This window comes from Balaenoptera physalus, assembly GCF_965194825.1.
Source record: "Balaenoptera physalus genome assembly, chromosome: 15".
Lineage (NCBI taxonomy): Eukaryota > Metazoa > Chordata > Mammalia > Artiodactyla > Balaenopteridae > Balaenoptera > Balaenoptera physalus.
The window spans coordinates 47,290,088-47,314,228 of record NC_138894.1 but is presented as its reverse complement, the minus strand read 5'-3'; the positions used below and the strand labels follow the sequence as shown (position 1 = coordinate 47,314,228).

Sequence of the window (24,141 nt, the reverse complement as noted above, 5' to 3'; positions counted from 1 at the left end):
CTTCATTCTTTCCTGATACTTCCTATTCCTGGGCTTGAGTCATCCTGTAGTTAGTCCCTACTCAGAGCCAAGCTAATCTCCCAAGACCACAGACCTAACCAGGCCTCTTCCGTCCTCAAGCACTCTCCGCAGCTCCCTAAGCACCTTGGCCTGCCCAAGCAAATATTTCATCTGTGGTCACTCCTGCCCCAGCATTCCAACTTCAGCTAATGGAAATGCTTGCTGCACGTGACCCTCACTTTCTTCTGCCGTTCCCTTCTGCTGTTCCTCATTTTGACACGCATAACAACCCCCTCCAAAAAAATGCCTTCCCAATCATCCATGTTGACATCGTTCCCTTTAACTTCCACATCAATTAACATGCTCTGCATTGAATGATAGATATTTAAATAATAATAATAACAATTTCAACCTCTTCTATAGGCCTCACACATCCACAGGTGTATGATATAAATCCTCTAATATTTACATCTGTGTGATCTTATCAACTAGATTATGATCCCTTCAAAGGCAGAGTTTCTATTTCCTACTTCTCTATATACTCCCCAGGGCATCTCACCCATTGCTTTGAACATAGAACCATGTACAATAAAAAAATTGGTGAATAAATGAATGAATAAATGAATGGGTCTCAAGAGGGAAGTGCCATAGTCAGGTGCTGTTGAGAAGCAAGGTTGATGACCTCAAAGTTCCTCTCACCCTCTTTAAATGGTACTAGTCTGATATAATTTTTTATGCTATGTACTTATTCCACACATATTTAATGTTCACACACTATGTACAGACTAAGTGCTTGGATGTTGTGATTGATGAAGGGCCCCAGAAATGACCCTGATGTCTCTGCCCTTGAGAAGTCTTCATCTAGTAAAGGGACTTGAGGTGTGGTCATAAATGTATATTGACAGGGCAACCTCAGATGAACAACATGAGGCAAGAGATATAAACAAATGCTCCAGGAGTTTGAAAGAAATGCAAACCTTTTAGTTTTGAGAGCTTCATCCAGATCAACAAGAGCCCGAGTTTACAGGAGCTAATGGGATCTGAGGATAAGTGAGTCCAGGGCAGTGGACCCCACCAAAGTTATGAGTATAGGAACAAAGCACCCCATTGCGCTATACCTTGCCATGAGGTGACGCATTCAGAGACAACCAGGTCCCCTTGACTACAGGGGAAAGAGGGCCTATAGTACAACTCAGTAGCTATGGGTCTTGGAATCCTCTCTGTAAAATGGAAATAAAATTAGCTCCTCCATAGGGGTCATATGAAATTGAAATGAAACACTTATCAAAGGTCTTCTGCTACCTTAGGGACATCACGTACGTCCAATAAATACACCTAGTATATTTATTATTACATGATTTCTTCAACTCTTAGCTGCCATGGGTTGGAGGTATATCTTTGATTTAAAAACAGTGTTTTAGGGAAAAAAAGCTCTACATGTAGACTCTAAGAGGAATGCTGACCACAGCTATCTTAAAATGCTAAAAAGCTATTTCCTAGAATTGAGGAAATATGGTAGTAGACAGCCTGTTTCAAGAGTCTGTTGATTTTGCTTAATTTCTTCAGAATTTAAAGTTACACCAAGTCCTTAAAAGTAAGAGACCTCAGAATATTTGTGTCTATCAGAGTAGAATCCTATAGCTCAGACCCCAGAGGACGGACTGGGACCTACACAGAAACACACACACACACACACACACACACACACACACACACACATTCCAGATATGGAAACCCAGGCACAAACCACCCTTCACATAAACTTGCTCATTGTCTGAGCAGAATCATGTTCTTAAAAATAAAACTGTGAGTAGGAGTGCTTGCGTTCTGGAATAGAGTCTCCCTTTCTTCCCTTCAACCCATGTTCCTTGGCTACATGCTATTATGTGATATTCAGGACTGTCAAACCTTCTGGAGCCATGAGCATTTTGCAGACAACCAATCTCAATATGCATTATCAAAATTAGATCTTTTCTCTGCAGATGACAATTATGTGTGATATGGTTACACGCCTATAAGTCTGTGACACCGTATTGTTGGACTTGGGATACTGACTTTTAACAATGTGTTACCTTATTATATTTGGTGTCACATTATGCCTGGATTGCAGCATTTGTCCCGTGACCCCACTCAGGCTGCAATTAGTTTCTCAGTAAGTGTTAAACAGCTTTGGGGGGAAGAGTGGGTGAAAGGTAACTTGGAAATGATTTTCTTTTGCGACTGTCATTTAACTATCCTGTTCCTCAACAAAAGAATTTCAACTATGCCAGAAAAATACAAGTTGTATGTTCATCAATAAGACTGCCTCTAAACAGAATGGCAATTCTGGTTAGGAGTTCAAACATTCTGAAGGTCTTGGATACCACCCCACAGTCACAAAAGAGCTGATTGCAGGGTAGGGAGAGAGAGAAGGAATAGGACATAAGAAATCCTTGTATTCGTTTCCATAAACACAAGCTCAATGCAGTTTAAACTCATAAACATGCTAAAAGGAGCTAGAGGTAGCCTGTTACTTTGTCATATATTTTTATAGGCCTTTCTGAATGGTTTCAGATTTGACGTAGTAACTGCCTGTTACTAGAAATAAACTGTAAGTCAATTCCATGCTGCCATAATTCACTGCCCAGGGTTGTTCAAAGAGATTTAGTGATGCCCATGATGGACAGCAAGTCCCTTGACGTTTTCGTTGTCACTTGGTGTTTTGTAGTGCCTCCAGCTTGCTGACCTCCAGAGACCTAGAAGGAGAGGGCCTTCCCCAGGTGTCACTGGTCCCACCAAGTCGGTAAAAGACCTGTCCTCACAAGAAAGCAAAAGAGACGTTCCCTCCAAGTCTCTTTGGATCTGTCTGCTTCCCTCTTTATTTCTAGAGGTTGACAATCACTGTTCCCATAAAAGTGACCTGCTTCTGAAAGAATAAATTAAACCAAGGTCATAATACCACCCAGCAGGAATTAGGTGCCTGGAAAGTAGCAATACCTCATCTCCTTGGCTGGCATTTTCTTTTGGCTCAAGACTTTGGCTGCATCTCCACCATGTCACACACCCAGATGGAAAGTGAAAAATCCATTCAGCCATCTGGCTGTTTCGGTCTACACAATGCCATGCATCTGGGGCCATCTGGGAGAGGGACTGAAGTTTTTCACTTTCGGCCTGGTTGTTTGGTGTGGTGTAGATGCAGCCTTTTACTATAGGCTAAAGTACCAGATAACCCCCTGCCCCATTTGAAAGGCTGAAGAAAGAGTCCAGGATAACAAGGCTGATAGCAGTATTCCGGAAAATAAATCAAAACTTTGTGAATAGCAGTATAATACAAACTGCAGGAAATAATAAAGGATAAGACTATTGTTTATTAGACAAAGCAAACACAGAACTGAATCAAGTGATTATTTGTCAACTTAGTTTGTCCCAGACAGCTAGTACAGTATTCTCAAGGGCATATTATTACAGCTCTTTCCTATGGTTGGACATTAGTCTAAGAGACATCTTAAATGGACTACCGTACTTGGAATTGTGGTTGAACTAAAAAATATATGATTTCTACACCCTAATTAGTATCTCCAACAAGAGACTCTGTTTCTCAGAGTTCATTCTAAAACAAAAAATAGAGGAATTTATGAAATGCTTCTCAAGAATCATGTTCATCTTAACAGAATTGCTATACAGCTTTCAGAAACTCGGTATATTAGCAATACTAGGAGCTTAATAGTATGAGGTGGAAGGCTGAGAGTAAAGGGTGTATACGTTGTGAGAAAGCGTAAATAGTAATTGTGCAAATGAGGGTTTCCCTGGTATTGTAATTAAACATCTTGGAATTCAGGGGTACTTTCTCTGCCCCAACTCATTTCTGAAGCTTATCTCTGGCAAGTTCTGGCAGCTTTCCCTTAGCTTCAGTCTCTGCAGACAGCAATGCTCAACTCAGTTTCTAGAGTTTTCTTCCCATATTCTGTTGGGCAAAATAATAAAATGGTTAAATAATAGGAATAGATAAGAAAAAATCATGATTAAAACTTCCAGCCTAGGGAGGCAAGGTGGGGACTAGGTCAGCAGGCTATCACGACATGCACCCAAGGACTTGAGCCCAACCTTGGCCCTGAAGTCGAATTTAGATTTGCCAGAAAAAGGATGGAAGTCATCTAGGGCCCAGAGGAGAAAAGAAAAGTAAATTTATGAAAGGTAGGCTTACAGGAGCTGCTTCTATCCCAGCATTACAAACGGGAATCCCCCTGCACACATTTAGATGGCATGTTCACATTTTATGAATCACACCCTTAGTTTTAATTGCTTCTTGGACTATAGGCCAATTAAGGATGGGTCGGAAGGGCAGGGATCATTCCCACAGCCTCTGAGGTTCTGAGAGGTGGAGTTTGCCTAGCCTGAGGCATTCATTCCCACTTGTATTAAAAAAAAAAAAAAAGACAGAATACACCATTAAACACCTCTGGTAGGAATGCTTACTTTACATGGGCAGAAAGCAAAAACTGTAGACCAAAAGTTCCCCTTTGGCCCCATCTCTTGCTTTCAAATAAAATCAATTACAACATTTCTCCTTGTCTGAGCCATGGAAAACTAAATACCTATATATACAGACCCGGTACTGTATCTTGAGAAACTGCCAATAGGTTTGCAAGTCCTCCGAGATCTCCCCTCTTTTTATCTATAATTGATCCCTTACACCTTTATGCAATACTGAGGTTAAAGATTAAGTGTTTTTAAAAAATATTACATGTAATACCAGCTGCATAAGATACACATCTTAATGGACTCCTAGTTCCCACAAAGCAATTCCAATATTGTAAATTACGGAAGTAAGTAGAAAGACCCAATGGGAAGAAAAATACAGTCTGTTATTAAGCTATACATTATCCTTACATACCTTGACTTATATGTAGAGTTTTCCCCTGCTTTGTTATCACATAAGAAAGTTAAAATTTGTAAATTTATACAAATAACATATTTTACCAACCTTTTCCAAAGCTTTTAAAAATTAGCTTTAGATCTGATCACCAGGGTAAGTGAGACAGTCATCTGTACCCCATTTTCAGTGCTGAACATATCTAAATATTCATTCTGAGGAGCCCATGGGGGGCGGTGAGAGAGTCAAACTAAACAGCACATGCACCCAGCAATAGCAAATAGCCTTTCTCACTTACAGGTCACTGGTTCAAATCTCACTCCAGTCAGCAGGACCCCAAAGCCATGAATGATCATTTAGTTGTTCAGAGATCTGGTGAATTGAGTTGCTATGGGACGTCTGGCTGCCAACTCAGCTGGACATCTCATCAAAATGAACAGATTGTTCATAACTCACCCCTGTTCCTCCCTGCTTCCTTCCCTTTTCCCGTATTGTCCTAGCTATGGAGCCCTTACCAAGAAACCCCAAGTGACTGGGCCTAGAGGCAGAAACCTTGCCCTCCCATTTCAAGAAATGTAAGTTGCCATACTACACACACACACACACACACACACACACACACACACACACACACACGTACCCACTGCCCACCATCTGCATTCTATATCTATAATCCACCAAACACACAGTCATGAGAAAGTCCAGTCACCATCCACGGTCTCAGGAGGCAAGTCGCTTTCTCTGCTTATGCTATTAATCCAGTAGCTTTGCTGATCCCAGATTTGCTTATAATTTTTTTTCTTAGTGTAATATACACATCCACCCCACTGTGCAGATAACCAACTAATTGAACAATATGAAACAAAATTTCCCAATTTACGATAAACAGTACAATAAAGCTTTTGCATTTTGCTAATGAAGAAGGAAGCATCGAGATAAAAGTAAAATGATTTATTAGATTTTGTTCCTGTGCCATTGAAATAAAATAGTAAACCAGCTTGGCAGTTACTACAGGGACCCAGCATGTGCTCATTAACTCTTTGCCAGGTACAAAGGTGTCCTAACAGCTCTGTTTTAATTTCATGATCCAGCCCATAATCCAGTGCTAAACAATAATTAGTATTGACTTGTTAAACAGTAGTTGAAGGTTTCCTTTAAGCGCCTCAAATATACTTTACATTCCATAGACAGAGAATCAAAGGAAGGAGGATGCATAGTTAGGAGAAGAGAGAGGGAAGCCTGAAGGCATTTGTAGCGTTTTTAACTGTGAAGAAAGAACTGTTTTCCTGCCTGGGAACTCTGCAGATATTTACGGTATTTATGCATTGTTTCCAGACCCACGCCAGCACTTTATCCCACCCCATGCCTGCTCTTCGGCGCCATTGTGCTTTCCTTCTCTAATAGCTTGCCCCCACCCAATATTCCCTTTTACCTTGTCAGACCGACCAAATGTTGGACAATTTTCTCCGCTCTTCTAATGTAGTTTAAACTCTTTCCCGCTAATGGCTCTTTCATCCCACGCATCAAGGTTCATTTAAAATCAGCAATGAATGAAGACCTCTGGCACTATGAATTTTCCATGGTTTCATTTATTGTCCAATTGTGTATTTGGATAAGCAAGAGGGGACAGTGACCACATTTGCTGAGGAAGTGCTGAACGCACCCAACTACCTGGACAGAGGAAACAATGAGCTACAAACTGCCATGTGCCTGCTAGAGAGCGGCAGGTGCACACGTGCACACACACATGCACACCCCAGTGCTGGCCTGCAGACTCACCTGGAACACTGCCCCCTCATGCACCCGGCTCTTCAATCTCTTCCTGGTACACCATGAAAGAAAGAAAAGCATTAGATGTGCAAGGTGTCATGAATTTATCGCCCCAGGTTATTTCCACTAGCCTCATTCCCTCTGCCCCTGAGTGGAATCAGGGGTTCAGGATCCAGATACTGTTCCGTTGCTTGGACAGCTGGACCTCTGTGACAGAGGGATGTAGGAATCCTTCTCATACAGACTGCATGTGCCAGATTTATAATTCAAGTCAAACCAAGTAGAAGCCCACAGAAATATCCATCCATCCATCCAGTGTTTTTGAGCACCTTCTAATATGTTTTAGAGAAGAATAAAGATATGGTCCCTGCTTTCAAGTGACCTTACAACCTGATCATGGAGACTAAACCATGAACCAGGAAATCGAACAGGAGTTCAAAGGTGTAACTAACAAAGAGCAAAGGGTGGAAGCACAAGCACAGGTGTTTAGAAAGAAGACTTTAAAGAGGCTGGGGATGGTTAAATTGTGCTTCTGGAAGACATGAGCTTGTGCTAGGCCTTGAGGAATGGGTATTACTTTAAAAAGAAGAGGGGAGGAGGGGGAACACTCTAGATACAGGAAGCAGCAAAAAGACTCAGAAGCCAGAATCAGCAATCTGTCTTTCTAGAATGCAACAAATAGAGAGCACACTAGTAGAACTCTAAATTTTATAGAACATGTCCATGTTCCTTATCTTATTTGCTTCTCCCACTGACCCTGTGGTGTAATCATAACAGGAAGATTTGGCATAAAACAGCACTAGATGATGGGAAACCTGTACAAGGTCATTGCAATAATTTTTAAGAAATTGATGAGGGCTACTCTGGGGACTTAAGGACATTGGATGGATGAGAGAGAGGTTTAAGATGAAGAATGAACAGGTTGTACTGACTGGAATGGTTGTAGGAGGTGAGAAAGGAGGAGAATGTAGGACTATTAGCAAATTTCCCCAATGGGTGACAAGGAGAGTGGCATTACTCATTAACAGTCTATAAGGAAGAAAGAGCAGCTTGGAAGAGTACAAAAATGATGATTTTATTTCGTATTTAGTGAATTTCGGGGGACTGTGGAAAACCCAAATGGAAATGGCCAACAGAAAGTAACAGGGAGACATCTGGTACTCAAAGTCAGAGGCAGACTGGAAACATAGATTTAGGAGTCATTAGCATAAATGTGGGGTCGTAGGGATCTCCCATGAGAGGGGAGACAGCCAAGTGTGAAACCTGGGGCATTCCATTTAAGGGGCAGAAGAGGGAAGAGTGCTCTTTTAATTAAGACCCATTATGTACGGAAGGCCCTTGTCAAAATGTAAGAATAATGTGTGGAGGTTTATGGATCACATATTGAAAATGAAATTGAAGAAGATGGGATCTTAGATCTTCTTCACACCTGCCCCTTCATTTTTCCAAGGAGGAAACTTGATAGTGGGAGATAGTGGCTGCACCATAACTTATTAATTCCATTAGCGTCTAAGAATCTTCAGGTTCTTGTGGAGTTATTTTATTAACCAGCTAGAAAGCATAGAGCATAGCCTGAGGGGCAGGAACATTCAAGTTGCACTTTTGTTGGAACTGGGAAGGGAAGATGCAGATCATGGAATCCTATCTAGGAAGGGCAGAGCTAGATGGGGATGTCCTTGGAGAAGGGAAGAATACCAAGGTATCCAGAGGACAGGATGAGGCAAGAATGCCAGAGAAATAGTTATGAAAACTGGAAAAGAAGAACAGAGGAGGGTGTACCAAAGATGCTTCCTCAGCGTCAGCGTGCACCATTGTGAATAAGCCTGAAGTTGAAGTTGAAGATGGTCTGTTTAATATATGCAATCTGAAAAGATCTGTTTAGTCTTACTACCACTAGCTCTAAATTCCAGAGACAGTGTAAAGAGAATTGTTTTGAACTATAGCATTTCATATCTACACAGAGATATAAGAATGGAGTTCATCCAACTCATGGAACTTTATCAAGCTGAGAGGTGGTCTTGAGTAATGCCAAAGAGCCAGAATTTGGCAAATTCACCTATGACAAGTTGTATGACCCTAGGCAGGTTACCTTACTTTGTAGAACCTCAGTAATCTCATGTATTAAATGGAAATAATCTACCAACCTCATTGGGTTATTGAGAAGATAATGGATGAAGTTGCTTGGTACAACATAGGCTATCAATAAATATGAATTCCCTTCCCAGAGGTACTTCTTAATAAGATATTCAACATACATACACATACATATACACCATTCATATTTTCTAAAAGATTACTGCAGGATTCTAGATTTAAGAGAAAACTCACAATATATAGAGAAAGAGCCTGCAACAGATCTTTGTACCAGAATTTGAATAGAATGTGATTTGGTAGAAGCTATTTATGGCATAAATAGGGGATTCCACTGTATGTCATTAGTAATTAAGATGGAAGCAAACCAGGAAGATGGGTCAACTTAAAAGAAATACATATGTACACACACACACATATATATACATACATACATACATACATACATACATACATACATATGTACACACACACACTACCTAGTCACCCTGAAGAAAGAGGTTTAAAGATTAAATTTCCAGACCAACCTCTTCTTATCTAGGTGAAATTTTTGTACCTGTAATTAGTTCCCTCAGCCTTCAATCTAAGAATCAGCTGGTTAATTGTGCATGTAAGTGGCTAACGGCTCCAACAGGGAGATGGTGCAGGCCTAGAGGGTCACACACTTTGTTCTTCTATACACGTTTAGTTGTTACATATTACAGACGTACCCACACACACATACACAAAGGAGTGAAAAAGAAAGGAAGAAAATATGATTTTTAATACCTCAAGAGACATAGAATGGAATAATTAAGCCACAGCCTATTCAAAAAAAGAGTAAGCCTAAGAAGTATTATCAGCTTTATGACTCAGCTGGAGTATCTGAGAATTATCTGTGAATGTTTTGGAATCAAACTGAGTCCACAATAGAAAAGGAGAGAACAATGTAGAGAATCGCATTCAAAGAGCCACTGGATTACTCTGGGGTCTGGAAAGAGTGACTCTCATTTCTCAGAGAGAACAACTACAGTTCAGATTGAGTTAGGGGGGTGGGCGCAGCGAGTGGGATAAAATGACAGAAACAAATTTGTGTAGTCAAGGTCGGGCAACCTGCTTACGGCTTAGCCATCTCTACTGTCTACCATTAAGCCAACTTGATTCTCCAAACATCATCCACAGTCAGCCTATTATGCAAGCACTCATCAGTGTCTTGAGATAATCATCCCAGCTCCTCTTCTATCATGCCTCTCTGGACTTGTCTTTACCATCCAGCACTCTGGCTCCTGGCATTAAGTTGCCCCTCAAAAATATTAAGGGCATTTTCTCCAGCAGCTCTCCCCACTTTGAATGGACTACTTTGGGGTCATATAACTGTTTGACCTTGGCTCTTTGGGGACCCAATTCTTGGTTCAAACAGTGCTCCCAATAAACATGCCTTATCATACATGATATAAGAAAATGGGCCACTAATCCCAGTTTTAGACATTTGAGTTATTTACAATTAAAATATTGGTCAATGCCTCAAGTTGGCTGGAAACTTCTATCTGGTTGGGCAGCTGAGGACCTAGAAGTCCAGCAGACTCAGCGGATTGTAATTAAAAGGTCAAGGACTTGACTTGTAGATCACACTCAGTTTCTCTACATGGACCTGGTTTAATAGGATGGAGCATACAGAGCCTTGCTCAATCCTATTCTCATATGAAGGCAGTGTAGGAGAGCTGCCCTTGGGAGTCAGAACTACAAAAGCAGAAAGCACTGCTTTGGAGCTACCTAAGGAAGGCAAGTCAAAGTGGGGTATTGCAAACGGGGCCTCTGGGCCTAATGAAAGGGGCGGGGGCACTAAGAGTGGAAAGAGGCTTCAGCACTGATTAGTTGCCTGATCTTGGGCAACTCACTTAACCCCTCTGAGACTCAATATCCTCATCCATAAAGTGGGACTGATAGTAACACCTGTTCCACATATTCAGTTCATCCAAATAAATATTTATTAACCATCTACTGTGTGCCAGGCTGATCATGAAAATAATCAGAGGCATATGTGAAAGTGTTTTGCGTATTTTTATATTTATGTATATGTTTATTATTTTTTTTAAATTTAGAGTTTAATGGGCTCAAGGCCATCTGTCAATGGACCAAGAAAATTCCAGAGATATAAGATGAGAATTCTAGGACAAAACTCTAAGTGACAAGATTTGTAGAACTGCTCATGTCACTTGAAGGACAATCCTAAGGCAAAGTCCAAGGTTGGTCAAGTTCACTTCGATGGTCTCCCACATCTCCTTTCCATCGTCTCCCCATTCTTGGTGCTTCCCCCCCTCCCCCTCCCCCCAGTCTTTCCACTCTTCATGACAACCCCACGTCCCCTTTGCAGTGCACCACTCTGGCTTGCCTGCCTTAAGCAGCTCCAAAGAAATTCTTCCTCCTCACAAAAATTCCTCTGTTCTGCATCCCACTCTCTTAGATCCTGATTGTTCAGTCTGCTAAATTCTATTGACACTAATTCTCACCATGGTGTCGATGACTGATAAATGTCTATTCCCTTTCTCTGGGCCATTTGCATTTTAAATAGGGATTCCTGGGGAGTCTTTGCTTTAGGGGAAAGAACAAGTTGAATGGTAGCCATGCCAGCCAGAAACTTTTTTCTGCTGCATAAATCATATCATACAAGTGGCTGCCAAATTTGTCTATGCATAAGGCTACATTAGGTTCCAACTCTGATTCCCTTGGGATGTCACTAAGAAGAGGAGAAAGAGAGAGGAGAATGCAGAGTTGGACACCTTGACTACCTGGAAAATGCACGCAGATGTCAGTTGTCAGATGAAAGTGTCCGTACCTGTCCAGTCCCCTGCCCTGTGCAGGCCTGGCTTGGGCCTAGGCAGAAAGTCACTGGAAGCTGAATTTTCTCCCTTTAGTCCCTTGAATTCAACCATCCTCCCCACAAGCCATCACTGTACCATCAGGGGTTTCTTGTTACAATTTAATTTTTCTCAGTTGCACACTGGGGTTCTAATCCGTATCACACCAGCAGTGGGAACATTTTTAAGAATCATTTCCCAAGATGCTTTTAATATATTTCCAGTAAATTGTACCTCAACCTGTCCAGCTGCCTGGGTCATTTAACAGTGACACACCCACTGAGTCCTGAGGGCCCCTAGAGGTTTACCTCAGTGCTCTTCTGACAAAAAATCCTGCCCCCAAAGAGGGGATAAAGCTTTTCTAATGTGCAAGTACTACAGGGAATACGATGAGAACTGCCCATCAGAGCCATCCAAGACCTCTTTAAGTTTCGTTATGGGAAAGCCTATACACAGGATTACACAAAAGGTTTTGAAGATCCGCACTGAAATTATACCAGCTTCGGGGGAAGCTGCATTCAAAAAGAAAAAAAAAAAGCCGGGTAATTATTTAAAGCCCTAAAACAGACGGTATACTTTATCAAGTATTTTTAGCCAAATTCAGCACTGCTTTCAGTGACTTAAAAGCACACTGCCAAATGTAAACAAAGTTCTCACAGGACAGGAGCCAGTGAGAGATCGCCCCTGAATCTGCAAAGTCAGAAGGAAAATATAATTAATCACAACTCACTCCCAGCTGGCTAGCTAAAATAATACCAATGAGAAAAAGTGAAACGCTAATAGGAGGATTTGGGGGCAAGGGCGGGAGGGGAGAGGGGAGAGGCGGTTCCCTCCTTTCCTTTCAAGAGCTTGTGTTGGTGCCATTTGGATCCAAGCCTGTGAAACAAACAAGGGTTTTGTTTTTGTAGGTTTTGGTTTTCATTTTTCATAATCCAGTTTATTTGACCTTTATTTTTCTGATAATAAAGGGAAAGGGAGAATGTGGCTGAGACACATTCCTCAAAAGTATAGCCGGTGAGACCAAAGGCCTGGGAAGCCAGGGGCCAGGGCAGCCAAAAAAACCCCAAGGATAGTCCAGCAGCCCCCTCACATTTCACTCTCCAAGCAAGTTGGGTTTTTGTGGGGTTTCTCTCGGGGGGCGGAGTGGGGGGCTTTTTTTTTAATGTATTCCTTTCAGAAATTTGAGGAGAAAATAAATTAAGGAATGGGTGATCTGCCCTCAATGCTCAGTGGGAAAGAACGCTGCCGGCTTAGACAAGCTTCCTTTCGTTTCCTGGGAAAGACAGAAATCCATTTAGTGTCACAAATAACAGAAAGGTCCTTCTGAGGGATGCAATCGGCTCCTCTCTCCTGCAAACTCATCATCAGTGCATTACCCAGGGCTTTGATGTCCCCACATGGCAAGCCGCATGGCAGTGGGCACCCTTTCAAGAATGGCCCCAGAGGTCCCTATCTGCTGACAAAGCAAGGAGGAGGACATGAGGAATTACACCCAGCAACACCCCACCTGCAGCTGCCACTCCCACCTCATCCAGTTCATTAAAGTTCGGAAACGTTGGCATCTTTGCTGCTGCTTTTCATCAATGCCATTTAAGTGAATTTAGAACAATAATTTTATTAAAATGTTTTAGATGCCATATCTCCAATCCATAAAATTTACTGTACCTTTATGCAGAATTATTCTTGAGTTGAAACATATAAATCAATTTATAAGGTCTAATGACACACAAATGCTTAAAAACTAAAGGCAATGTAGTAAATTCAAATTACCATTACAAATGTAAGCTTTGTAGTCAGTGTGTGACCCGCTAAGGATTATATTTAACTCCCCTGAGAGTGGTTTATCATAAAACTTTATACTTTTATTACAGTGAATTATTAAGTCCTCCATGACATGAGTCATTCCTCGCACTGACTATGGCTTTTTTAATGACACTATAATAGACATCTTGCTAATAGCAGGAGGATTGCTACCTCGGCAGTAAGGAGAAGGGGTGGGAAGAGGAGGGAAAAGAAAAGACAATACAGGACACATGCATGGAAAAGCACGCTTCCCAGGGGATTCCCGTTAACAATCATACAAAGAAATACCGGGAGCTTAAAGACTCAGACCCCTCCACGTTCTGTCCTGGGTAAAAGAACAACTTATTGCCTAAAAAGAAATTCAATTCAAAAGTCTCACGTGGAGAAAGGAGAAATGTTTAGATTTTCCTGAGCAATTTTAGTTTTCCATCAAAGCTTTAAAATCCTCTCCCTCTTGCTTGGCCACAGATACGCTCCCTCTTGTTCCAACAAGCTTTGCACTAATAACAGATAACTGCGCTCACATAATGTACAGGGACCCACTGCTCATAATGCCCTCCTCCTCTGTGTTGTATCCGCACCAGAGCCCCCTAGCAGGAGGCCCTTTCCAGAGGCCATTTGAGCCCACAGATTTTGCAGGTGTGTAAAATCTCCAACCAAAATTAAGGAAGGGTTTTAGATGAAATATTCTGCCTGTGCCAGTCCCAGTGAATTAGATGTCCCTGGGTATTTCCAACTCCTTCCAAAGACTAATTGAGGCCCAGGATGCTGGTGTCACGATTCACACACAGTGCCACTTCCACATTCAGGACACCAGAATTTAGGAATCCTAAGCTCCTATCAGGAGAGAAGAGCCAATCCACATAAAAGATGCTTCTGTATTGCAACTGATGAACAGTCCTGGATTAAAAATAAGACTGATGAATTTGACCAAAAAGGAAAAGAAAAAATGGATGCCTGGCCTTGTTTTCTAGGCATCTGTATACAAGAGTGATTTCTTTGTAGAAATTTCCAATGCACTCTGTTTTGTTCTGTTTTTAATCTACTCTCTGGTGATCGTCTCTGTGTCCTCATCCCTGGAGACATCCCTGGTCACATCTGAGGCCATGATGCAATGGGTGTGAATCTTCACTTCTTGCCCAGTACCTCGCCAACTGCCTGCAGGCATTTTGCTGCTAACACATGCTTCTCATGCCCACCAAGGTAAAACTTAAAGAGCCAACACATATTTCCTCTAACTAGTGTATTGTGAACCATTTAAATACAGAGACTGTGTTTACATGGGGTTACCCTGGCATCGGCTTGATTGAATTGGCTGGGGAGCTTAGTCAACTGACTTAACAAATTTTTCATAAATTGAGTCATTGATTGACCAATTATGGTTGCCATATATATTTTTTATAGGCGCAGGCAAATAAAAACTACAGAAAATCTCATCTCTCTCCCCACCGCCACACAAACACACAACTTAATCTATTTTGAAAAGTTTCACTAAAGAGTTCAACAAAGCCTTAACAAAGTTAAACACGATTTTACATGAATTGTTCCAAAGCATTAAGCCATAAACATTTTCTGCCCAAAATGCTATAATTTTTTCCCAAGACTAGCCATTCTGCCTCCTTCTCAGGTATTACCCCACGAGTACAATAAACTCACTAAATTCAATTTAATTTAACAAGTATTTATGCAGTGGTTGCTGAATGCCAGGTCACTATGCCAGGGACCCAGAGTTGAACTTCATAAGCACAATGCCTTGTCTTTAATAAATGTGATAGTCTAGACTCTAGAGTAGGAGTCAGCAAACTACAGTTTGCAGGCCAAATCTGGCCCACTGCTTGTTTTGGAAAATAAAGTTTTATTGGAACACATCCATACCCATCAATGGCTATTTTGGCACTGCCATGATAGAGCTGAGTAACTGTCACAGAATTGCGTGGCCTGCAAAACCTAAAATATTTACTATCTGGCCCTTAACAGAAAATGTTTGCTGACCCCTGGTCTAGAGCAGTGGTTCCTAGTCCTAGCTGTAATTTAAAGTCATCTGGGGAGCTTATTCAAAAGTACAACCAGTGTCCATACCCCCCTAGACTAGTTAAGTCAGAATCTCTAGGGTGTAGGGTGCTAACATCTCTGTTTCTACAAAAGCTCTCCCAGGTGATTTTGATGTAGAGCCAGCATTGAGAACCATCGGTAGATAAAAAAGACTTTGTACGTGTAATAACAGAGGCACTCGTGAATGTTACACAGGCAGTAAGTCACTTTCTGAGAGCACTGGTGAGGAGCTGGACGTTCTCAGCTTCTCCAGGAGGAGAGACCAATTTCTCTGCTGCTCCCAGAAGCTCTGCCTTGTGGCATAGGGGCCTGTCTCAAAGGGAGTTGACCCTAAGACACTCTAATCCAGGGAGAACAGCCAAAAATCAGAATTTCCTCAAAGAGAAGAACTCAAATATTTGTGTACCCACTTCTCCTTCCCCCTAGTAACTAAGCTTATCGCAGCCTGAGTGAGTTTCAATATTATTTCAGTAGCTAGAATGGGTAAACCAGACTGGTCTACCTGTAGAAAGGACCCACTTTATTCAACACCCAAAATTATTCGACAGCACCTAATTTGAGGGAACCTGAAGGACCTCAGTGCCTATGAAAATATCTGAAGATGGATGTCTACAGTCAGCTCCAGGATGGGGACAGGGGACCACACTAGAAGTCTTAATTCAGGCCTGATTTCCCTTGGGCACCACGCATGTGGTCCAGGTAGTTATGGAAAGAGTTGAACAACAACTTAAACATGCTAACAACTCCTGCAGACCAGTCTCATAGAGAACAAATGCAGAACCCAAGAGACCTCCAGACACCTAGGGAAAACCTCAAATTCAGGCAATCTACATGGTCTAACTAACTTTTGATTAAACAACTATTTATCAGTCCCTAACTGTGAGCCCAGAACTGCCTAGGCATTGAGTGTCACATATTTCAAAGCATTTACAATCTCTGCACACACTCAGTCACCCAAGAAATACTTACATAACAGCAAAAGAGACTGTGTGATTGCATTCTGAAGGGTGCAACTCAGAGCAGCAATCCTTTTCTGTCTAGAGGCTGAAGTTATAGGACAGTCCTTGGAAGAAGATGGCCTTGAAAGCGGAGACAAAGTTCCATACCCATAGGGAAGCAGCGAGGGGGCTTCAGAATGAACTGATAATACCTTTAAAAGAAGGAACACAGGAACGTTTAGGTGTAAGGGAGGAAAAACTTTTCCTCCATCCTCTTAGGGTCCCTGGCTGGCCCTGGAAATTAAATGGACAAAGACAGATTAAAGGAGAAAAACATACCAATTTAAAAGAAATTTCACGTGACACAGGAGCCTTCGTAACTAAATGAAGACCTAAAGAAGCAGTTAAGCATGAGCATTTTTATACTAGGCTTGATGAAGAGTGGAAAGTCTTGGAAAAATGTGATAGGATAAAGGGGTATGATTTAAGGGTAGAAAAGTAAGGGAAACTTAGCAAGTCCTGTTTGTTTGGGTTTCTCTTGGTGTCTCTATGTCCCCCTGTCTTCAGAGATAAGGGTGTTCCTTTCCTCTAGGTATAGGGAGGGCACCTCTCACACAAATGATGTTTTGACCTGCCTCAGGGGAGAAGGGGGAGGTCAGGGAGCCCTTTCTGTACCTGCCATTTCTCAAATTCTTTCAGCTTAAAATATGCAATATGCCAAGTCACCATATTTGGGGGAACCATGCTGTGGACCACATCACAGGCCTTATAGACAAACAGTTGTGTGGTATCTGGGGAAAGGAGACATTTATGGACTAAGGAAAGAGCCACTGAAAGAAACAGGAAGATGGGAGATTGTTAAGCAGAGTCTTACACCAGTCCAAGGAATAATTTTGCTTTCTTTGACCTCCATCACCCTCTTTAGTAAGGTCCTTCGTTGCCCAGAAGAGTCTTGGGTAATCTGGTGACCACTCTAGAAAGGTTCTCCAATTTCATACTTTGCAAGGCACTTTTACATCTGTTATTTCATAGTGCCCTCTCAAGAACTCGTGAATTAAAAATTATTAATTATATCTATTTTAAAGCACAGGTAACTGTACTGGACTTTCTAAGAGGTTAAGTAATTTTCCCAAGGTAATAAACGTAGCAAGTAGTCAAGCTGGAATCTTAATGCAGTTCTTAAGGTTCTAGTTCAGTGTTCTTTTTCCTACATGATGGTGTTGGGAGGTGAAGTGAAGACCCACCCTCTCGCCATAAAAAATGCCAGCAGGAGCCAGGATCCTTCTCAGGGCTGCCCCAGCCCTCAGGCCCCAGCTCTAAATAACAATGCCATCTAATCATTAGAATTTCCAAGACAAAAGCCACAGCATCTCTTTACGATCCCTGTGATAAATTAGGACTCCTATCCTTTAAACACACACTCAAGGACCTGAAGATGTTAAGGGAAATAAATGAAAAATCCGTATATTGCCCCAGGCAAATTTTAGTTTGTTTCGCACAATCAATTCATATTTCAGTACCTTGGCCTTTTCCAAGGCTTGAAGGAAGAAGAGAAGGGAAGGAGGGAGGGAGGGAAAGGAACTAGAAAACTGAAGCTGAAAAAGCAGAGGCCGCTTTTTGGTACTCTAGCTGGGTCATGTCCAGGTGTAAAGGACTGTGTGGCAGGTCCAGATGGGGCCATCTAAATGGATTTCTTAGACGGGGTCTTGACAAGAAGGTTGAAGCAGGTGTTTACTCTTCCTATTCATGAAACCCTGGCTCTGAGAACTGCATGCCTGAGCCAAGTTTCATGAGGGCAGAACTCAGCTGGATTTCTGCTTCCGGAGCTCAGACCCCCAACAGCACAGCTGGCTCACACACATCCCCTCAAGGGCTCCATGTCACAGGTAAGGAGGAGCATCTGAGAGGGAGGAAGCTGGGTTGTAGCTGAATCTATGCCTGTTGAGAAAGTCCAGTGATTTTCAGAGTCAGGAGAGTGGGGCTGTGTCTCAGGTTTCAAGTTCGAAAATGACATGAGAACTGGGAGTCACTCGCTAGGGTAGTCTGATTATAATATGCCTAAACCCACCCACCCTTCAAGGGGCAGTACAAATACCACCTTCTCCAGCGGAGGCTCCCCTTTCTCCTCATGACTCCTGACACTTACTTCTAACCTGGGCTCATACTGTCGGGTAGCAGTCGTGTACTCAAGGGTGTCACAGACTTGTGCCATAGCAACAGAGATTCAGGAACACAGAGCTGACACTTAGACTCTATTTTTGCTAGGTTTCTACACCAGGGGTCAGTAAACTAGGGCCTGCAAGCCCACTGCCTGTTTGTATAGCCCATGACCTAAGAATGTTGTTTATAGTTTTAAGTGGCTGGAAAGAATGAAAAGAAGAATAATGTTTTGTGACCTGTGAAAATGACATGAAATTCAAATTTCAGTGTCCATAAATTTTACTGGAACACAGACACGCCCATTTGTTTATGTATTGTCTATGGCTGCTTTCACAATACAACTCAGAGTTGAGTAGTTGTGACAGAGACCATATGGCCTCCAAAGCCTAAAATATTTACTACCTGGCCTTTTACAGAAAAAGGCTGCTGTTCTCTGGTGTACACCATAGTGAGAACTCAACAATGTTTGGGGTGTGAGGGAAAGTGTGAGGCCAGGAGGAAGAAAGGAAGGAAGGGAGAGAGAAAGGGAGGGAGGAGGTTTGGGAAGGGGAAGGAGAAAAACAGATATGAGAATGGGAAGAATAGAGAAAGGGAGTAAAGATAAGGAATTATTTTAAGGGCTTGAAATTGAGCAGAGGTCAGTCATTCAGGTTTATACCACCACTGGGAGTGAGAATAGCTATTTATGTTCCCAGATTCAGAGGTTCTCCCTGTGAGCATTGACACAACATGGGTGGTACTCCAAGAAAAAATATCAAGAGGACAGCTGGGGACCCAGCAGGAGCAGCTGGGAGCCAAGATCCCAAGACAGAGAGCTAGTGGGAAGAGCTCAAGATTTCCCAAGCTCTGGACAGAGTCTGAATTTCAACCTTTTACCCATTCTTTTCACCCTTTACGTCTTCCATGCCCAGCCCTTACACCCCATTCCTGTGAAGCAAGAGTTTCTTCTAGTTCCCCATCTACCTGACTTCCAAAGCTTATCACTATACCTTTTGCTCATGCCATCCCGACTGCTTCTCAGCGAGCTCTCAGTCAACATGTATCACGGAAGCCTTCAAGTCCTACTTTAGGTCTTCTGGAATCTTACATAACCCATCTGCACTGGCTACTCTCTCCCCCTTGGGTTCACTCAGCATTTTCCCAGCAGCATCTCCCACTCGAGATATTGCATTGAACACAATGACAGTTAAACACTGAATGCTGAATTGCCTTTATGTGGCAGTCTCATAAGGGATATCCCAATGGGAGTCATCTTTTTATCTCTACAGCATTTGTAGTCCCCTCTTTTGTTCCTAATTTAGTTTGCCTTCTTTTTGTTTATGGATTAATCCTTCCAGAGATACTATATTGTAAATGCTTTCAAATAATCAGCTGTTGAGTTTGTTGATCTTCTCTACTGTGTGTTTGTTTTCCAGTCTATTCATTTCTACCTTTATCTTTATTTATTATTTCTTTCCTTCTATTTTTTTTTGGGGGGGGGTGGTGGTGGCATTTATACTGCTCTGCTTTTCTGACTTCTAAAATTAGATGCTTAGTTCATTAATTTTGAGCTTTTCTTATTTTGTGATATAAATATTTAAGTCTATAAATTTCTTTCTAAGTACTTCATTAGCTATACCCCATAGTTTTGATATATAAACTATTATTGTCATGCAATTCTAAATACTTTGTGATTTCCCCTTTGACACATGACTTACTTGGATGTATATTTCTTAATTTCCAAACATATGGCCTTTTTCTAGTTAACGTTATTATTTTATAATGTAATTGCATTGTGGTCAGAGGTGGTCTGTGTACTAATGACCCCTTGAGATTGGCTGAGACCTGCCCTGTGGCTTAGTAAATGGAGGATGATCACACGTGTGTCATGTGCCTTTGAAAGAACTGTGCTCTGCAGATGTTGGCTGCAGTGGTCTACATACGCCCATTAAATCAAATTCATTAATTGTGTTGTTCAAGTCTTCCATAGCCTTACTAATATTACCTCTCCCTTTTTTATCAGTTACTAAGAAAGGTATGATAAAATCCCAAATGCTGTGGTAGATTTGTCTACTTTACCTAATAGCTCCCCTATTTTTGATGCATAAATTATAAAGATACGGTACATTTTTGAAATGTAATATCTTCCTAGCGATTTGAAATTTTATCATTATATGATACCTCTCTTTATCTCTAGTAATGTTTCCATCTGAAATTAACATAGCAATCTCAGATTTATTTTCATTAGAGTTTGCATTGGGTATCTTTTTATATCCTTTTTTTCAATTTTCCGGTGTCCTTGTGTTTTAAGTATATCTTTTATAAGTAGCATTTAACTTAATTTTTTAATCTAGTATGAAACCTTTGTTTTTTGATTGGAGAGGCTGTCTTACTTATATTCATAATGATTACTGTTATAATTAGATTTATTTCTACCATTTTACGGTATATTTTCTGCTTCTCTTAAAATTTTCTTTTATTCCATGCTATTAAGTCTCTTTTCCTCATTCTATTTCTCCCATTTGTTTTGAAGTGACATCTATATGATCTACATTTTCTCTGTCGTGGTTACCCTAGCAATTTTAACATGCAGATGTAAATTATGTAATTAAATAATTTACCCAATAAAATTATGTAAATCCAAAGTTGACTAATACTGATGCCCTCTTCCCAAAAATTACAAGAACCTAGAACATTTTACTTGGATCCCCCATCCCAATTCTTATTTTCATACAGTCAGTGTTTGTTAGTGTACCCACCCAAATACCGCTCCCTGTGTTCATGATTCCTCCCTTCATCCCAGGCCTTCCAGCTATGACCATTTTCCTTTAACTGGAAGCTTATCCCTTAGGATAGCCTTTAATGAGGATGTTTGTGGGTTAGTTATATTTGTCTGAAAATGTTCTTATTTAGGCTTTACTCCTCAAGGTTTTCTCTGTATATAACTCAAAATTGAGAATTATCTTCTTTCAGTACATAGACTATGTTATCCCACTGTATTCTGTGGTTGCTGTTGAAAAGTCTAAATACCATCCCTTGTAAGTAATGTCATTTCTCTCTGGCTGTTTTTAAGATCTTTTCTTTGTCTTTTTGGTTTTGCAATTTTTCTGTCTAGGTGTGGGCTTATTTTTATCCTGCTTGACATTTGTTGGGCTGTCTGGTTCTGAGAATTTGTGCTATGTAACTCAGAAATGCTCTCAGTAATTATCCACTTCATATACTGACTCTTTTCCATGCTTGCTATAATAACTATCTGGGTCTCTGGTCAGATATATGTTAGATCTTCTAACTCTATCTTCCATATCTCTTAATCCCATGTCTTTGACTCTCAGGTCTCCATTTGCAATCTGTTACTATTGTTGTCACTGATAGCTCTTCTGGTTCACTAAATCTCTCTTTAGTTCTGTATACAGCTTGCTCTTTAATCTATCCAGTGAGTTTTTAATTTCAATTATTAAATTTTTTTCTCTAGAAATTCTATTTTATTATTTTATTTGAATCATTTTGATCATTCTTTATAGTTTCTTGTTTCTCATCTTTTTAAGCTTTCCTTTTATTTCTATAAATATACTGAACATTGTTAATTTAAATTATGTATCTGGTAATTACAATAACTAAATTATTCTAAAAGTCTGATTCTCTTTTCAGTTATTTCCACCAGGCTTTATCCATGGTACCCTGCTTCTCTGTGTGTTCTATGGTTTTTGACTGAGCTGTTAATTTGCTTTGCAACTTCATCTTTTGGAATTTTTTAGGCATGAGTTGCAGTTGTTTTTCTTCAAAGAAAAAAGGAAAGCGACCCAGCTTCTAATTAGCCCAAAACCATTTTCAATTAAATTCCCTATTTGAACTTTTTTTGGATTATACAGTTAACATGAATTCTGACCTCAAACTCACATGAGAGTGAGGTTATAATTCTCAGGGAATAGTTTTCCCCCTTTGCTCAGCAACAAAAGTGAATTTTATCCTTGCTATATTCTTCTGCACTGTTTTTTTCTTATTCACCTTCATATTTATAATGCAGCCCTTTGGGGTTCTACAGTTATATGGAGGACCTTGTCAGACTTCCTACAGTGGGGAGGTTTTATCTCCACCTTTCCATGGCCCCATTTCACCAATGGGTCAGAATCCAATGTCATTAGGTTTCAGCATCAACTCTCAGGGCACAAGTCAGTATTGGTAGTAATTTACTTATCATATTTCTTATTCTCCTTTCTATTTGGTCTCTATGTACTCCTTCCTTTCATCTCTGCAAAACATTAAAAGTAAGTATTGTTTCTATTTCATGCAACATTTTTTTATTCCAATCAGAGGTGTTGGTCGGGGTGTTTAGTCTGCCATTCTGCCAAAAATTTCTACTACTTTCCAACTGACACATAAGCTCTGGAATGGAGCTTTAATGCACTCAAGACAGGGTGGACTATGAAATGATAGAGAAGCAAAGATTAGCACCCATCATGCTGAAACATTTGAGGTACAAATACTTCAATTCCAGTTTGAATCTGGAAATGGACTGGATTCATATTTGTGGATTATATTTTTTCAATTTCCCTTAAATCCAGTCTCTATCCCTCACCATGTAGATCCCCTTAATCTGGCCACTTTCTCTTTCCCTAAACCTGACATTATGGAACTGAAATAACAGTTTCATTCTGAAAGGCTGGTTTAGATATTTATAAATTAATGGAAAACCCATTCTTTTGCTTATTTTTTTATTCCATATCTTCACCCCTTACTCAGCATTCATTCTCAACTATGGCCTGACTACAAGAAACTCACTTTAAATAAAAAGACACAAATAGAGTAAAAAGAAAAAGTGGGAAAAGATATACTTTGCTAAGAGTGGTTAAAAGAAAGTGGGGAGTAGCCACATTAATATCAAACAATGAAGATTTCAGAGAAAAGAATGTTATCACAAATTAAGAGGGTCATTTCACAATGATAAAGGGGTAAATAAAAGACATAATAACCTGAAACATTCATGCACTTAATAATGGAACTTGAAAATACCTAAAGCAGACTTCCCTGGTGGTTCAGTGGTTAAGAATCCACCTGCCAATGCAGGGGACAAGAGTTTGAGCCCTGGTCTGGGAAGATTCCACATGCTGTGGAGCAACTAAGCCCATGTGCCACAACTACTGAGCCTGTGCTCTAGAGCTCACGAGCCACAACTACTAAGCCCGCGTGCCACAACTACTGAAGCCCGCGTGCCTAGAGCCCATGCTCCACAACAAGAGAGGCCACCACAATGAGAAGCCTGTGCACCGCAACAAAGAGTAGCCTCTGCTTGCTGCAATTAGAGAAAAGCTCACATGCAGCAACAAAGACCCAATGCAGCCAAAAATAAATAAGTAAATAAATAAATTTATAAAAAAAAAATACCTAAAGCAAAACTAATAGATGAAAGGAGAAACAGATAAAACAGCAATTATCATCAAAAATTTGACCCTCTTTTATCAATAACTGATAGAAAAGGCAGAGAGAAAATCAGTAAATATAAAGAACAGAACAACATAATCAACCAGTTTGACCTAATTCATATTTATACAACAGTCCACCCAGAACAGGAGAACACACATTTTTTTCAGAAGCACATGGAACATCATTTAACAAACTAAGGACAGAATGAGACTACCTTAACAGAATAAAGACCAAATAC

At 40.7% G+C, this 24,141-nt stretch overlaps 1 protein-coding gene across 7 annotated transcripts in view; it reads right to left on the bottom strand.

Moving 5' to 3' along the window:
* Positions 1-24,141, bottom strand: part of LOC309643533 (uncharacterized protein) — a 455,314-nt gene that overhangs the window by 197,612 nt on the left and 233,561 nt on the right. For 6 of the 7 annotated variants that reach the window (XR_014253791.1, XM_082426306.1, XM_082426307.1 and 3 more), the window contains exon 3: positions 16,375-16,555. Coding sequence is in view for 6 of the 7 variants with exons in the window: in XM_082426306.1 (XP_082282432.1) it covers positions 16,375-16,555 (181 nt within the window). In the remaining variant the exon portion in view is untranslated. Of the gene's footprint in view, positions 1-16,374; positions 16,638-24,141 lie in introns of all 7 variants that reach the window. The other variant, XM_082426310.1, reaches the window with a different exon arrangement.